Here is a 17353-nt window from a genome sequence, read left to right as displayed (position 1 = left end):
ATAAGCAGACAGCATGTGGTAATAAACAATTACAAAACCCTGCGGGTTGTTTACTTTGATGTAAAACCTTTTCGGTAGCTGCGAGGATAGCCAGCTTACCTCTATCGCCTCCCGCCACTATTATTACCAGGAACACGGTACTCTTAAACCTAAAACCCTTTGGGCATCTGGGCTTTGGAAAGCAGAGCCTGCTAAGGCTTCATTATCGGACACTCGCGGCATCTGCGGCGTAATAATCTTTGCGGCAGCAGCGCTCTTCTCCAGCGCAGGCCTGGGATCTCCAAGCGGTTGCGGTTTTGAAATCTTCACGATCGAAGGCCCATTTTGTTTCTTGGATGCGAAGGTGTTTGCGCTCGAGATGCAATTCTTTCGCAGCACCAGGTCCTAGGACTGTCGGACAGGTGACCAGCTTTACCCAACTCCTGCGTTTCTTTTTGACCGTGCCCGCCCTGGGCTTCTATATCCCTGCCGGACTAGCATCGTACCATGGCAAATGGGTCCATCTGGTCGAACAAAACTGCCAGAGCCTACGTGCCGCATCTGTAGCAGCCCCGGTGACTAACATAAGCGTACGCCGTCTATCTGTCGGTGCCGAGTCGGTGTTTTGTGTTGGAGCTCCTGTTGCAGTGTGGCGCTTGCCGCCGCCGGAGCTGTGCGGCCGTCTAGGTCTCGTCGCCTAAGTTACTGCGCCTGATGCCGAGACTTGCCGAGGACCGAATAGTTGAGATGATCAAAATCAAAGGGCTTCGTCCATCAACGTATTCTAAACCGGAGCCTCTCTGTTACCGCTGCTGCGCAGGTAGACCCAGCGCTCCATATGTTTTCTTAGCTACTATGGTGGTATATGTAAAAATCACTTTCCCTGTACAATGTCCGCTGGTGTGGGCCTTATAACTTTTGCCGATTTTGGTAATAGTTTTGAACAAAAAACAAATTTGGGTATTTGATGGTTTCCGCGAACAGTTAAATTAATAAAAACCCACGGACATATACACGGCGCTAAGGGGTGGTTTTTTCTTTTGCCTGCTAAGTTGGTAAATAATATTGGGGGCTTTTTCGTATTATTACTAAACCGCAATTTGTATTTTGATATATTAATGCCGAGAATAAAAATAGAAACGTTAATCAAAGATCATTACTATGGTGGTAGGGGTAAAAATCCCTCCCATGGTACAGTTGCTCAATTGTGTGGGCCTTGTAGGTATTTCCGGCTTTAATAATAATTTTTGAGAAACAATAAAATAAATTCAGGTGCTTGAAATCCCCCGCGAACAGTTAAGTTGGTGAAAACCCACGCATAAACGTACGGTAACAGGGGAGGGATTTTTTCGGACGATACTATAATTATAATAATTTAACATTCAATGTTCTATTACGTCAAAAATAAACACATCTATAAATGAAAAACCCCATTATTTGCAATAAAGGCTATTTATTAAACAATGTAACGACTTCTATGTATTTAGTACGTTGAGTTATCCTGCAACATATAACGTGGTTCATCAGGACCCCGGACATATCAGGACCCCGGACATTTTTCAACCCAGTTTCATCCTTTATTTTCCACACGTGTTCTTTCCCCCAACAGTAATGGAATCATCAAATTGCGAAGCGCGAATCATTCTTGCTCTAAATGAGCTCCGATCAAGCAAAAAGAAAAGCATACGAAAGGTTGCATTAATATATAATGTCCCAAAATCGACACTACACGACAGAATAAACGGCATCGCTTCTTTGGCCAATCGTCGGCCAGGCAACCAAAAGCTAACGGAAAGGGAAGAGGAAGTAATTGTCCAGTATATACTGGACCTGGATTCCCGAGGGTTTCCAGCCCAGATCGCTGATGTGGCCGCAATGGCCGATCATCTTCTCGCTGCGCGGGACGCGCGACCGGTCGGCAAGCAATGGGCTTATCGCTTCGTACAACGACGCACAGAATTAAAAACGCGTTTTTCTCGCGCTTACGATTTCCAAAGAGCTCTTTGCGAAGATCCTGACGCGTTAAACGCGTGGTTTCAATTGGTGGCCAATATGAGGGCCAAATATGGCATCCAAGACTGCGACATGTACAACTTCGACGAAACCGGCTTTATGATGGGCCAGATTTGCGCTGGAATGGTCGTAACTGGGTCCGAAAGACGCGGAAGAAGGAAAAAAGTACAGCCTGGCAATCGAGAATGGGCGACTGCAATTTGTTGCATCAGTGGCGACGGTTACGATATACCCCCGTATATCATCGTCAAAGGCTTTTACCATTTGTCCAATTGGTATACAGAAGGCGGTCTTCCGGACACGTGGCGCCTCAAACCCACCGTTAATGGATGGACCGACAACGAGACTGGCCTCGACTGGGTTCAGCATTTCGACAACCATACAAAATCGCGGACAAAAGGCGTATATCGGATGTTAGTGCTCGATGGGCACGGCAGTCATCGATCCCCTGAATTCGAGGGCTATTGCAAAGATCACAATATTATTCCACTTTACCTGCCTGCTCATTCATCTCATTTAACCCAGCCACTTGATGTCGGAGTGTTTAACGTCCTTAAGCGGGCGTACGGTCAAAAAATTAACGACTTTATCCGGGCCCACATCACTAACATCAGCAAAGTCGACTTCTTTTTGGCTTTTGCAGCGGCTTACAAAAAGTCAATGACAAAAGAAAATATGGCCGGGGGTTTTCGAGGGGCGGGAATTATCCCCCATAGCCCGGAAATGGTCATATCTAAGCTGGATGTTAGGCTACGGACGCCGTCACCTAAAGAGCTTGATTTTTCCAGCACCGAAACCTGGGTCTCTCAAACACCGCACAACCCGACAGAAGCCGTTAATCAATCTACCCTTGTTAAAAGTCGAATCAACTGTCATCAGGGAAGCTCGCCAACGCCTATTTTTAATGCTGTAAAGCAGCTAGCAAAAGGGTTGGAGTCGATTGCTCATCGAACCACACTTTTGGAAGCGGAGAACCACAGCCTTCGGAAGGCCAACGAAGCGCTTAGCAAGCGGCGCAGGGCTCAAAAAACACGTATCCGCGAAGGAGGGTCATTTACCATACAAGAGGGTCAGAATTTGCTTCAATCAAATGGTGCCGATGGTCTAATATACGAAAAGAAAGATGAAAATGGGGAGGGGAGTAGTGCGCAGCCGGCGACTAAACGACGTTGCGGCAACTGCGGTAAACCTGGACATAATGCACGCACCTGTCAGGAGGATGCAGAAATGTCTGATGTACATATATCCGATTGCATTGAGGTAAATTGAACAACGCTGGCGTTGCAATTGAAATTGGAAGTAGTATTGTGCAGGAAAAGTGTCCGGGGTCCTGATATGTCCGGGGTCCTGATGAACCACGTTACCTCACCATCGTTCTCCACTTTATTTAATAGTTAGTCCAAGAGTCGAGAGCAGAGTTTCTCAAGTCCGTCTCAACGATTCTGCCGTGTGCTTGTTTGCCGTGATGAGAACCGGAATCCCATCGAATAACATGACCCGCAACGGGCCCGCTTAACCGCGAACCTGCTCGGAAGCTAGCAAAGATCCGGAAGCTAGATACGAGAATGAAGCTCAGCCATTGAAAGTCAGATCCAAACTCTAACACTATTGTGGAGGGGATCCCTCGGACAGGTTTTCGCCATTTGCGAATGCGCTAGTACGTGATCAAATAGGATTTAGAAATGCAAAATCCAAACCGCTAAAACAGAGATTGTAGTGAGGGGCACAAGTCAGCACGCACGCTAATAATCCTAGAACGGCGGGGAAACAAGAATTACCGCAAAAGATGCCTTGGTTGTATAGACTTCTGCCTCATGACTCGACCTGTGCCAGACCCTTCATGCCATCGAAGGTGAATCAAAAATCCTTACCTACCTACCTAAGAACCTTACCTAGGTAGGTATTTACCTTAGCCAAAGCTTATAGTGGAGCTTGTGCCAACTTGGCTAGCCTCGCCTCGATAGTAATCCTCTGATGCTGTTGCTATTCTCACTGCTTCGCCTCTACATTCACCAAATCTTCAAGTTTATTGTCCATCTGCTACGTTCTAAACAAGTGGAACTTTGTACCATGGGCAATCAAAATGCTTTAGAAATGCGAGGAACTGACGTTAAAGAGTAAAACACCGGTGCGCGGCAACCTTGGAAAGAGCTTTGATAAAGGTTAAGCAGTTTGAGTTAACGTTGCGTACCCCCTGTTCGGCACCCCCCCTGTTCGGCACCCAAAAATAACAACACTTTTATTTTTATCCTCCAACTTCTATTATAAATATCTCGATGAATCTGTCACTTTTGGATTTACTTTTTTCTGATTTTAATTCTCCATTTTCCAATGAAGCAATATACTGAAAAACAGCTTATATCTGCAATTAACGACGTCAATAATGGCAATCCAATTGCAAAAACCTCCCGAAAATGGGGAATACCTAGGTCTACACTTCAAAGTCGACTTAAAGGTTCTCAACCTTATAAAAAAGCACAAAGCCCTTTTCAAAGGCTTTCCACGGAACAGGAAAAGCATTTGGCTGATTGGGTACTTACCCAAACAGCTTTAGGGCTTCCGCCAACGCATCAAGAATTACGCTTTTTTGCCGAACGAATTCTTCAAGCCGCCGGAGAGACAAAAGGCCTTGGAAAACGTTGGATAACTCGTTTTTTGGCTCGTTAACGTTGAGCTCCACATCTCCGACCCCCCTAAAGTCCGGCCCCTAAAAATATCTACTCAGCCACGTCAACCCTTTGTTTTATTTTATAAATATCTAGACGAATTTTTCACTTTAGAACTTGATTTTTGAAGATTCTTGCTCCAAACCTTCCAATGAAACAGTACACTGAAAATCAGCTTCTTGCTGCCATTTCTGACATAAGAAATGGCAAATCAGTTCACAAAACCTCGCAAAAATGGGGTATTCCTCGGAGTACCCTTCACGATCGTTTAAAGGGGGCCCAGTCAATTCAACAAGCGAAAAGATTTTGTCAAAGGCTTTCACAGGAGCAGGAAACCTATTTGGCAGATTGGGTACTTGCGCAGGCCGCGTTAGGCCTTCCGCCAACGCATCAAGAACTACGCTATTTTGCGGAACGAATTCTTCAGGCCGCCGGAGAAAGAAAAAGCCTTGGGAAACATTGGGTTAGCCGTTTTATAGCCCGATATCCAATTTTGAAAACCCAAAGACCCCGGCGAATAGAAAATGCCCGGGTTAATGGGGCTACAACCGAGGTAATTAAATCTTGGTGGCTTTATATTACGAACCCGGTTATTAACGCTATTAAACCGGAAAACCGTTGGAATATGGACGAAACCGGTATAATGGAAGGCAAAGGATCTAATGGCCTAGTATTAGGGCTTAACGGGATCCGGCCGTTGCAACGAAAAGAGCCCGGAACGCGTGGTTGGACGACTATAATCGAATGTATATCGGCTACGGGCGTTGCCCTCCCTCCCCTCGTTATATTTAAGGGAAAAAACGTACAACAACAATGGTTTCCCACGGATTTAAGCCCTTTCGATAATTGGCAATTTCATGCAACCGAAAACGGGTGGACAAATAACCAAACGGCTATCGAATGGTTAAAAAAGGTGTTTATTCCGTATACCCAACCTTTAACCCCTGAAAAGCGGTTATTAGTTTTGGATGGCCATGGATCACATATAACGGACGAATTTATGCTTCTTTGCTTGCAAAATAATATTCAACTCCTATATTTACCCCCTCATTCGTCACACGTTCTTCAACCATTGGATCTATCGGTTTTTGGGCCGTTAAAAGAAGCTTATCGACGTCAACTTGGATTTGTTAGCCAATTTTGCTGTTCAACAGTTATTGGAAAACGAAATTTCCTACTTTGTTATCGAAAGGCCAGATTAAAAGCATTTATAGCAAAAACCATTCAATCTGGTTGGCGTACAACGGGGTTATGGCCGGTAAACTTGGTTAAACCACTTTTAAGCCCTTTTTTGTTAGAAAATAGCAACGCCAACGTTATAAAAGATAAAAACAACGGTTTGCAAAGGGATAAAACACCGGAAAGCCCAGCCCAAAAAATTAACGACCCGTCTTTACTTATTTGGAAAACCCCTAAAACGACCCGAGATATCCGACTTCAACTGCAAAAACTTTCCCAATCCAACAAAACCAACGCTACTTCACGTCTTTTATTTGCAAAAGTCCAAAAAAGCTTCGAAGCCAAAGATACCCTTTTGGCTAGCGCCCAGCAAAAAATCAGCTTATTGGAAGCACAACTGGAGGCAATACGGCCGGTTAAAAGGAGGAGGGTGGTTCCGGATCCAAACGAGCTTTTGGTTAACAAACAGAACATTATTGGATTGCAGGAAAATGATATAGAAAATTTGGAACCTTTAGCTGATGAAGAAGAGGTTAATGAACCGGAGAAGCGTGAAAACGATTGTATTTTTGTCCGTTGATAATTTTATATTTAAATCAGTTTATAAAAGTAGGCATTTCGTTGTTAGATTTTCAGGGTGCCGAACAGGGGGTACGCAACGTTAGTTAGAATGCACATCGTCCCAGGAAGATGGTATGCGGTACTCCCTAGCGTGCATATGACAAAGCGTGGGATACCAGTTTATTCGTAGTAGCAGAGGTACAATCCTCAACTTCAGTGTTTGAGCTTCTTGAATCGACTGGTGAGAAACTTGGTTTAGCGAGGGGAAAAGTGCAACATGGTTCGACTAGCGCAACATCAACAGAATAGAAAAGCTTCCATCGTCGCCTCTCGCCTCCCCGCAAAGAAAAAAAGTGGCCTTTAATCTTTCTGTGAAAACTCGACCTCGCCCAGAATCTCGTCGGTAAATAAAAGACAAAAGGAGAAAAACACAAAGGGAAAAAATCACACTCTGCTCTTTCCTCCCTTTTTTGACCGAAACTTCAATATCAACCCTCAAAAGTAAGCTGCATCCAACATCAAAACGACGCATCGCGCTGACGACCAAGTAGTGAAAAAATATTCCTTGCTCGTTCTCCTGCCTTCAATTACGGCCATCGCTGCGGTTGACCCGTCGCCGAGTGGGCAAGCCTGCAGGGTCCTGTATGAGGGCAATCCACCAATGGACTTTGCTACGTTCACGGCCCAAGTCAGGTCATTCTGTCCCACCCTTCCGGGTCAAGCCAGCTTTGATGTCGCGGTTTCCAACGAAACGCCGCCGTACGCTCAATGCAAAGGAGTTTCAAGTGGGGTTCAGGATGGTACCGCAACAATTGGAGGAGCCACCTTCCGCCTCAGATGTGGGTACGGGCAACAAACCGACGGCAGCAGTCTGCTAGCATCAAAGAGTCCAACCCAGCGGCCAAACCAGCGGCCGAACCAGCGGCCGAACCAGCAGCCAAACCAGCGGCCAAATCGGAGACCGAACCAGCGGCCAAACCAGCGGCCAAATCGGAGACCGAACCGGCGACCAAACCGGAGACCGAACCAGCGACCAAACTAGAGGCCACAGCAACGACCAAACCAAAGGTCAAATTGAAGAAGATAGCTAAGGGCATAGAGAGCCGGCAACCGTACATGGATCAAAAACTAAATGCCTGTAGTAGTATTGTCTTGTATTCAAGCTGTTGTCTGCGATGAACTGGAAACGCTGACCGCTATTGGCTGGGTTTCGTGTTCCGACAGGTATAATATATTAGGTCACTTTGTGATTAAGTCCAATTTGGCGTTACAGCCAGTCGTCTTTTCACAATGGTGTTAGATTCAGCGTGTGTGCGGCATATATGTTTCGTCAGTGACACTGTGACAGTTGAAGACTGCTAGTTGGTCCACGATCTTGCGAACATGGGCGAGAAATTGTGACAACTGGCAAGGTCTCCTATGTATAGTCTTGAACTGTTTTTCGTGGCATCAAACCTAGACAAAGACTGGCTCACGATACATAGCAGAACACGATACATAGCAGAACACCAGATTTAGACCCAGAAGCACTGCTTTCGATCTTCTGTGCTGTTATTCTCTTTGCGTGCGCGGGTTCTTATGGGATTGCGTCCCATTGCCCAAATTCATCTGTGCCTTGCTTGCGCGAGCCAAGAAGTGCTATTCTATGTCGCCATATACCCCTTTAGCGAACTACGACAGAATTGTTGTCATCAGAGTCATCACGATTTTGATGCATTTGTTTTGCTTTATGGGCTTCCATGACCTGTAAAATGTGATCAAGCAGTCAAAGATCGTGCAGCCGGGTGAACCGTAAAGCTCTCTATGGAAAAGTTCAAAGACAACATGATTAAACTTCAAAGACTGAGAAATACTCAGTTGACCTCTTTGACTGACAGGGACGATGTCTATATGCACATCGGCGTATTTAAACAACAGATCCCGGTGGATTTCACCTATGCCGACAAGATTCAAAGGGGTTGCAATCAAGATCTGAGCTCAGATCCAAGAAGGTCTTCGACCTGGGCGGGAAGAATCGCGGCACCCCAACCAATCCGCGCAAAGGCTAGCTTCGCTGTCTCACGGTGAGTACTGGGTGGATATGACTGAAGCGAAACGACTTTACAAATGACAAAGAATCCTTCGCCAGCTGTTTCTCGGAGTTGTTATAGCAAGGTTAAGCCTAATCAAGTAGTCCGGGGTTATTGTTGCTCGTTGCTACCACGGTATCAGGCGAAAAAAAACTACACCTTATCGCCGTATATATATGCGTGGGCCTTAATTAAATTAATCGTTCGCGAGAACCATCAAGTACCCAAATTATTCTTTTTGTTCAAAACTATTACCAAAGTCGGCAAAGCCCACAAAGCCCCCAACAGCGGACAATGTACAGGGGCATTGATTTTTACCCTTACCACCATAGTAGAGTATTGGACATGTAGCTGCTGTTTTGAAATGTCAAATCTAAAGACCTGGGAAATATTTCACACGAGTTCCGCCAGCGCATTCCTGTAAGTAGAATGTTAGATTCTTCCAAAAGTCCCACCGTTTCTCGGTGGGCGCTGGTCATCGAGTCAGCCGGCGTTTTACTTTCCGAGTTGTCATTCCAAACCTGAGGTGGCGTGAGGATATTGCTTTTCATTTTGATCGCACTTGCGTATTGAATTTCTCATTTGACGTCCTCTGCAGTGAAATGGTTCTATGTAACTAGCCAAAAGTGTAATATTCGGACCCTGAGATTACCAGACCCTAACCTTGACCCCTGACCAAAGCCCCACGAAGTGATACAGTCATCCACGTCGCGTCACGCTTGGACCTTTGTTTGTTTCCTTTCATTTTCTAAGAGTAAAATCTTGGTCGATAGTTGCTAATAAACCGACTTCCGTGCTATGTTTACCCTGGCCACAGCAATATTGAAAACGGGCTGGATAGAATGTCACACTAAAGTAGCTTTTGTATGATATTTCTTGGAATTTCTTTCTAATTGTGCACTCTTTATTTTGGCTTCTATCATAAATTTATTTTAATAGTATACCATGCCAGTCATGTATTTGTGAGTAATGCCCTGGTTTGTTTTTAGTACGTGTTGCCAAAAATAATACCTTGCAGTATTTACCCTGGAAAGAGCAAGAAATTTTAATTTACTTTTAAATATTGTTAGTCATAAGACAAGGTGTCCATAGGCCCATAACCGGGCCGGTGAACCACCGAAGCAATAGGCTTGCATTTCCCATGTTTTGTTAATTTGCTTGGTAAAGGTTACAAAAATAGGTTAGTTAACAATAGGAAACCCTTTTATAGGGACATAGCCCTTTATGGACTATTCACGAATAATGCATACGCAGTCGTATTAACTATAAACTATTAATACCCTTTGTTCTGCTTATAACTTCTGCTTATTTGATTTTTACGCCAGTACACTTTCGGCCTTTTCATATGTTTCTTGTTTCTTCGTATTGCTTTTGAACTTTAAGATGCGCGTCTCCAGCTGGTTCAAGTTTACCGTTCTTGCGGCCCTAGGCCCGCAGGCGCTGGCCGAAGTTCTGGCCGACCATGGCGCCGACAAGGCCGGTCTCGTGTCCCGTGAACTGCCCTATGACCTGGGCGAACCCGCCCCCTGCCCCGACGACAAGGGCAGGCTGGGCAGCTACCCTCCTCGAATTCCTCCATCCATACTCAAGAAACTGATCGACGGCTCAAAGTCTTCTTCTTCTTCTTCTTCTTCTTCTTCTTCTTCTTCGGCATCATCATCATCATCATCTTCTTCTTCTTCTTCCTCTTCTTCTTCTTCATCCAAGGTCCGCTCCAAACGGTCCCAAGATTGCCGCGAGAAACTTCCCGCGTCCGCCGAAAACGACCATGATGAAAAGGGAAGATCACCGCAGTGGAGAAAGGGAAAGGGGCTACCCCAGAACCGATGGTCAAACCACATGATGCCGGGTATTGGCGAACATGAGGGCTTTCCGAGGCAGTCGAACTCGGCGCCGCAGGGCCAGATCACCGCCCGGGGTGACTACCCGCGTTCGGGCAAGCTGGGCGTCGACGCCGAGGGTAATGCCATTTATAAAGCCCGCCACGGACGTAGCACCAGGCTTGTGGCCCGTGGTGACGACGACCCTGATTCAGGCAGGGGAGGCGTCGACCTCGATGGTAATCCCATTTACAAAACCGCCAAGGGGCACCGCTTTCACCGTAACAGAAAGCTCCAAGTCGCCTAGGAAGACCAAGAAGCAGAAAAGCACCTGGACAGAAGATGCGGCCCCTCTACCACGCGATAATCGAGTGTATAACCATTACGGCTCTTTCCTCAAGCACGCCGCCCATTGGAACCTCAAGGTAGGCACCGAGCCCAAGTAACATGACCCTCAAGACAAGGGGAAGTCCTGCAGGATCAATCCCAACAGAGCCTAAGTTAAACGGACTGCAGGCTCTGGAGCGGGTTTGCTGCGTTGACACTGAGAGTGTACTTTGAGAAAACGTGAAGAAGGGAACTAAGTAGCCCCGGCGTTTGTATTGTCTTTCCTTTCCTTTGTTACTGTCAATCTTTCCTACTCGTATCTTCCTCGTCTTTCCTTACTTCTTTTCTTATCTAGCGATGATTTAGATTCTTGGCTTGCCATTTGTTAGTGTCTCTTCGCGGACTTTGGCTGGGAATGTACAGAGAAGCGGCTGTCAAAGAAAGGTTTGTCAAAATGTATATTGGCCGTTGTTTGTTTCTTTGTCCTGACATAAAATTTAACCGGCTTTGTGCAATACCATTGTAGCTCATGAGGTTGAAGTTGGTAAATCATCATATATTATCGGCGTCTATCGCTCGTTATGCCCACAAGGATAGCTAGCAACTATAAAATCATGCAGATGTTCAAGGGCTAGACTAACGAGCACTTACATCCGACTACGGGCACTTACTAACATCCACTCCGTTCCTCACCCAGTAACAACATTCCAAAAGCACGTTTTGGACTTATCTCCAGCCAAATGCCACCCAAATTTGTCCCACTGTTGATTGGATTGGTTAAGGCCATGGCCAAAACAGAGTGGTGAACCAACAGGATACGTATGTAGGTATAAAATTGATTAACGAAGGAAGTAGGTACAGAAGTAAGTCCGTTACAGGTCCAAAAGCCTATATGTATACAGGCTTTTTACCCCGTAATTATCTTAGTCAGGATAGCGCATAAATGATATTCCGACAAAATCAATATTTTGATATTGATTTTCTGATAGGCGGTAGGTTTTCCAAATTGCCAATAAAATATCGCAACGTGGTTAACGTTATTTATAGGCCAAAAAACTCGATTAAACCATTGGCAACCGTTACCCGATTTATTTGCACAACATTTTCCAACGCAATGCTTTCTCTTCCTTTCCTGCAACCTGGCATTCGTTTCAGATCAAAAGTCTTTGCCCTGGCGTATCCAAAACGGACTAAGCACGAGCAAGGTGCCAAGGATATTATTTATCTACTCGAGAACACTACAATGACTTGAGCAACATTACAAATAGTCTACCTGTTGAGAAGCAGCAATCTGTAGTGGATTGCTTCACCCGCTCCCGATTCAAATTCGCTGAGCAGCTCGAAAAGCTTTTACATTTATAAAGGTAATCAACCTCAACGGATAATTGTTTTGGGCTACTATGCAGCTAATCATACCTGTTCTCTTTGTGATAGGGTCATGGGAAGCTATATATTTCTCTTACAAGCATATTAAAGCTGCAGGAATAGTTCTGAAAGGTATGAAATTTTACGGAGTGGCGTGCCTGGGCGACTGCCAGCCGTCACTAGCTCCACCTCACGTAAAAAGGCGCCCGGACTAGCTTATCGTTTGTTCGCTTAGGCGCGTGTACGCGATTGGCATTGCGTGCTTTTTTATTTATTTTTGATACATCAGTTAGCGTTAGACCTTCGAATCGAATCGCTCCCATATCGCAACGTCGTCTCTCTAGGATCGTTTCGTGACATCACCAAGACTTAATTACCTCCGTAAGTAGCGCTACTAATGCAAGTATTTTCCATTTGACGGGTTGTTGGGTTTTCAAAAGAGGCCAAGGCGACGGAGAATGCAAGCAGCGGGAGGAAAGCCATTTTCCAGGAGTTTTATCGGTGCGGCATTATTTATCTCTGTGTTCGCCAGCTCGTTTCAGCTGAGGGACTAGTTCTAGTTGTTGATGCTGGCCTGGCCTTGAATATCGCCACTATTCTCAGCTGTCAAAGCCACTGTTATGGCGAAGGCGCGGGGTTCGCTGGGTGCAGCGCTTCAGCCCAGATGCAGTGGCGCTGCGCCGAGAACCTGCAGTCGACTAATGCATTTCCCCACCGCGCCAGCGGCATCTTGAGGAGGCCTAACGCGCCGATATAACTTGCAGCACCCTTCTATCTTTGCTTCTTGGCTGTCAGTCTCCAACCCAAGGCATAATCTAGAACTGGCGGCAGGAAAGAGATGTTCATGTGGTGAAATAATTCGGTCCAATCAGCAGGCAGATCGGAGGTATGATTCAGCCGCAGTCAAGAAAACTTGTGGGTATTATCTAGACACCTGCTTATGGTATGGTTGATATAACTTTGGGTATGCGCATTCTATATATCTGCACTGCAAACATTCGGTTGACTCTGCTTAAGTCGACATCATCTCCCCTGGACCCCTGCCGCCCTGCATCATCTCCGTATCCGACTGTCGTCCCAATCGAATCCTGTTCGTCCAACAAAATGGTGGTGGACGTGGGCTTTGCCCAGAGTGCTAGTCGCAAGCAAATGACAAATGCGCCTCTCTGGTATCTTGTTTACAACTTTCACATTATTCTTCTATGTTTATTAGCCATTGTCTTTTGGGTCCTTGGGTCTCGGGCTCCCTTGCTCTACTCTTATGACTTTGGCCAATGGTTATTGGCAAGTCCAAAGATTGGCACCATCATCTGGACAGCATGCGGCACCATAATAGCAGCTGTCTTGCTATTCCTCCTAAAGTGCGTCTTGCTTCTCATGATGAAGCAAAGCGCACGTGTGGGAGCTAGCCTTTATACTATTGAAGGTACCGTTCATTTTGCCCCGAGCATTGATTGGTAGATGCATCCTGGCAACAACTTATCAAGGTGAAAAGGCTGACCGTTTCCAGGGTGGAATAGACTTGCATATAAGCAGCCTCTTTTTGAGCGCAACCGGCCTTGGCTCTCCGGATTCACTACCATCAACTGGCTAGTCGCATTACTCTTGACGACAGCGTTCACCACACTCCTTACCCCGACCAAAGTTGCGATCACCGAGCCCCTTGTCGGCAATGAGCTAGACTTTACAGCCCCGGTGTTCTGGAAATGGTACAACACCAGGGAAAGCAATGGGAAACCCCGAAGGAAGGTGTACGGATGTATGCGGTACACCTATACTTCCCCCACCGGGGCCATCACGTTCCCGACTTGTCCGATTCCTGATGACCCTGTTGCTGCCATTTCAGCCGGGGTTGCCGCGGCTCAGGAGTCCTTGGGGGCCCAGGATACCTCGGTCAGGATTGTCGATAGTTTGTTCAAGGGTTCGACAGGCGGGGTCCTCCCAATGGGTCCTGGAGGCGTCACGGCATTCAACAACATCAGGTTTAAATCATGGGGCTCTGTACACTACCCCCAGTACAACTACTCACTCTCACAGCAAGGTCTTTCCGCACGGATATCCTGCAAGGAGACGCCAACTCTCTCCCGTACACAAAATTTTCAGTATGGGCGCACGGACCATGCTGTTAACGTTTGCGCGGGACTTCCGCCTGTAGCCCTAACAGGCGCGCACACACGAAAAACTCTTCAACCTGTCGCCCTAAGCACCGTCACTACACGGAACGCCTTTCCTCGCAACACCCATGTATAATCGACAGATCTCCCCTTTGACGAGTTTTCCACTGATCGCGGTGAAGGAAGAGTCCGATCGGCGGCTCGGCGCGCCACCCGCATAGAGGCGCACAAGACAAGGCCCAATCTCGCGATGCGAGCCAGCGTGGCACAAAAAACTTTGCCAGCCGGAAAGGCAGGCGTCCTTCCCCGGAAGGCTAGACAATACGGTTTAAAAGAAAGGGAAATTAGGCTGAGAACCACCCGACGGTTCTTCGAGTAGTAGTAGTAGTAGTAGTAGTATTAGTTAACGCCGGGCTCGGCCCGGCTTGTTAGCCGGCCGTTAGCAACCTCCCGAGGGGTATCTCGGCGCGCGTTCTATCTTCTTTATTTACACAGGGGGAAAACAAGGAGGGCAGAGGCGGATCGTGCCTGACCGGGTTCGGGCCCGGTCCTGCTTAGGGGGTTAGTTCACTGACGCGACCCCGTGCCTAAGGTGCACGGAGGGTTCGTCTGACGGCTTGTGCCGTGAAGTGTGGGTGAAAAGGCAGTAAGTCTATTCCTCGTCAGAGTTCGAGTCGTTTACGATCGGTGTCCCTAGGCGTAAAGTGCGTTCGTGGCGCGCGGGGCGCTGGCGGGCCGCTCTGGGGCGGGCGCTGAAGTAGTTGGTGGCTATCGAAAACGCCTCAAAGCTTTTCGGTTGCCCGAAGCTTGTCTGGAAGAATTTCCAGCGTTGGGCGCGATTTGGCGGCCCGGCCGGCCGGTCGTTATTAGGCCACGGCCAGTTTCTCCACACCGCCCGCGAATAGCGGCAGTGCACCGGGTGCTCAGGGGAGGTCCGCTTCCAGCACCAGGCACACGAGGTGTTTGCATCCTGGTGGTTGAAACGGTCATGGTAGGCCTTGAAATCGCCGTGGCCGGTCCTCATGGCCAAATAATGGCCCAGTAGGGGTCTTGGCAAACGCAGTTCCTCGGGCTCCTTTCTCGGTGTGTATTGGAATTTCCATTCCCTATATGCGGGGGACCGTTCACAGAGTTCTTTACGCCACCAGTCCTTCTCTATATTCGAAAGAATGGCTCTGAGGACCGTGCCGGCACCGCTATACGTGGTTTGCTGAGCCCTCGGGTCTGGGTCCGGCGGTCCGGCGGAGCCGGCCTTGGCCAGCTCGTCAGCCCGGTCGTTTCCCGGGATTCCCTGGTGCCCAGGGCACCAACGGACCCGAACCTCGGTACCTTGTTTTCGGAGTAGATCGACAAGGTTATGGAACTCCAGAAAGGCCCATTGGGACGAACGCGGCGCGTCGCCTCTAAGACCCCAAATAACCGAGGTGCTGTCCACACAAATCCAAATCCGGGCGCCTGGCTGGGCCTTGGCTGCCGCCTGTAGCCCTTTTAGGGCGCCAATCGCCTCGGCGTCGAAAACGTGGCTTTCCGGCGTAATAGATGCGGAGCCTGCGGCAAATTCCAGGCCCGCCCTAAAAGCGGCCCATCCGTACCCTATTTGGACGCAGTTGTTTTCGTGTTTTTCCGAACCATCCGTATATACCACGATATCGTCAGGTGATACCATGTCCAGCCATTCGATAAAGCGGCGGGCCGCTTCCTCTTTCGGGACTCCTCCGGTGGGGTCAGTGCGAGAATCCGGGGCATTGCGAGGTGCGCGCAACTCTAGTCTCCGGATCCGCGGGAGAAGTTGTGCAGCCGTTTGCAGGGTCGTGGCCGAATGGCCCGAGTTGCGGGCACGAGGTGTTTCACGCAGGCGGCTGACAAGGGGGTGCCCCTTGTCCGCGAGCCTTAGTCGGGCGCCGTATTTCAGGCGGGTGTAGGCCAGCGCGACGCGGGCCGAGGGTAGTCCTGCGTCCCTGAGAACAGTGGACGAGGGGGTGGTTTTATACGCCGGGAGGATTGCCCGTGCCGCTAAAACCAGCGGTTTGTTCAGTGCTTTGAGGAGTCCTCTTTGCTTGTGCGCTGGGTTGTACCATGCCTCGGCTGCGTAGGTGGCCGAGGAACCCACGCATGCCACCGCTGCCTTGCGAAGTGCAGCCGCAGGCGGTCCGTATCTTACTGCCCCAAAGCTCTTGAGGTGGGCAGCGACCGCCATTGCTTTGGCAGCCCTTTCGGCCACGTGGCGGCGCCCGTCTAGCCGTCGGCTGAACCAAAAACCAAGCCAACGCATGCCCGGGTAGCGCTCGGCCCCGGAGGCGCTTTGTCCGCGTCGACCGCCCGGTAGTTGGACCGGGGTAACCGTTCTACCATTAATCCGGATTTCCGGGTTGCGACCGTGCCTTTTCTTAGTGATATGGATCACCTCTGTCTTTTCCGCTGCAAAATGGATCTTCTCTTCCGCCGCAATTTCGTGCATATCCCGGAGTTTATTTTCCAGCCAACGTACGTTTTCCTCCAACGAGGGTGACGATTTCCATGTAAGCACGTCGTCTGCGTATGCCAACCGCCACTTCGTACCGTTTTTGACGAGATACGCCAAATATAGCATATATAGGATCGGGGAAAGGGGAGACCCTTGCGGGGTGCCGCACCCAAGCCGCCTAAAGCCCGTGGTCGTACCCTCCAGCCGGACTCGGGCCTGGCGGCCGCTTAAAAAGTTAATCACGAACCTGAGGAGCATTTTACTAAACCCGAGGCTCCGCATTTTCCGTATTAATCGCCTATGGAGGAGGGCGTCGAAGGCGCCTTGGACGTCGCATGCGACAAGGGTGACTTCCTCCCCGCGAGCTAGAGCCTGCTCGATATCGTGGGCGAGGGCACAAACCAGATCCGTCGCCGATCGTTTGGGTAGGGCACCGCCGTGGGTGCAGCTAAGGAGCCCGTTGTCGTGTATGGCCCAAGCTATCCGGCGTGCAACGAGCCTCTCGAGGCCTTTTCCGATGCAGGAGAGGAGGGCTATAGGCCGCCAGGATCGAACGCTGCTCCGGTCTTTCTTCCCCGTTTTCGGTAGCATCGCGACTTCGGCCTTCTTCCAAGGCGCTGGGAAATGTCCGAGTTCCAGGCAACGTTGGTAGAGCCTGCGCACCGGCTCGGCCAACGAAGCCCATCCGGCTTTTAGTAGCCGGACGGTTATTCCGTCGATGCCCGGGGACGTGCTCGTAACCCCAATGCAGGAGCGCTCCGCCTCTTCCGCACTAACCTGGGTGTCCCAAGGGATT

The 17353-nt window shown here is 48.7% G+C and overlaps 3 protein-coding genes across 3 annotated transcripts; 2 read left to right on the top strand and 1 right to left on the bottom strand.

Moving 5' to 3' along the window:
- Positions 1 to 6981: 6981 nt before the first annotated feature.
- On the bottom strand, positions 6982 to 7495 carry MGG_17230 (uncharacterized protein; the record flags this gene model as incomplete). The annotated part of the gene is made up of 2 exons (XM_003717378.1): positions 6982 to 7069; positions 7257 to 7495. The coding sequence occupies 2 exons, from the start codon at positions 7493 to 7495 to the stop codon at positions 6982 to 6984; spliced, it is 327 nt and encodes a 108-aa protein (XP_003717426.1).
- A 2355-nt stretch (positions 7496 to 9850) lies between these two features.
- Positions 9851 to 10594, top strand: MGG_10080 (uncharacterized protein; the record flags this gene model as incomplete). Its single annotated transcript, XM_003717377.1, has 1 exon — positions 9851 to 10594. The coding sequence occupies one exon, from the start codon at positions 9851 to 9853 to the stop codon at positions 10592 to 10594; it is 744 nt and encodes a 247-aa protein (XP_003717425.1).
- A 2489-nt stretch (positions 10595 to 13083) lies between these two features.
- Positions 13084 to 14229, top strand: MGG_14833 (uncharacterized protein; the record flags this gene model as incomplete). The annotated part of the gene is made up of 2 exons (XM_003717376.1): positions 13084 to 13405; positions 13490 to 14229. 2 exons carry the CDS (start codon positions 13084 to 13086, stop codon positions 14227 to 14229), a joined length of 1062 nt encoding a protein of 353 aa, XP_003717424.1.
- Positions 14230 to 17353: the final 3124 nt, after the last annotated feature.

The sequence above is a fragment of the Pyricularia oryzae genome, chromosome 4 (assembly GCF_000002495.2).
Source record: "Pyricularia oryzae 70-15 chromosome 4, whole genome shotgun sequence".
NCBI lineage: Eukaryota > Fungi > Ascomycota > Sordariomycetes > Magnaporthales > Pyriculariaceae > Pyricularia > Pyricularia oryzae.
Note: the sequence above shows the minus strand (reverse complement) of the source record. Positions and strands in the feature narration are given on the sequence as shown.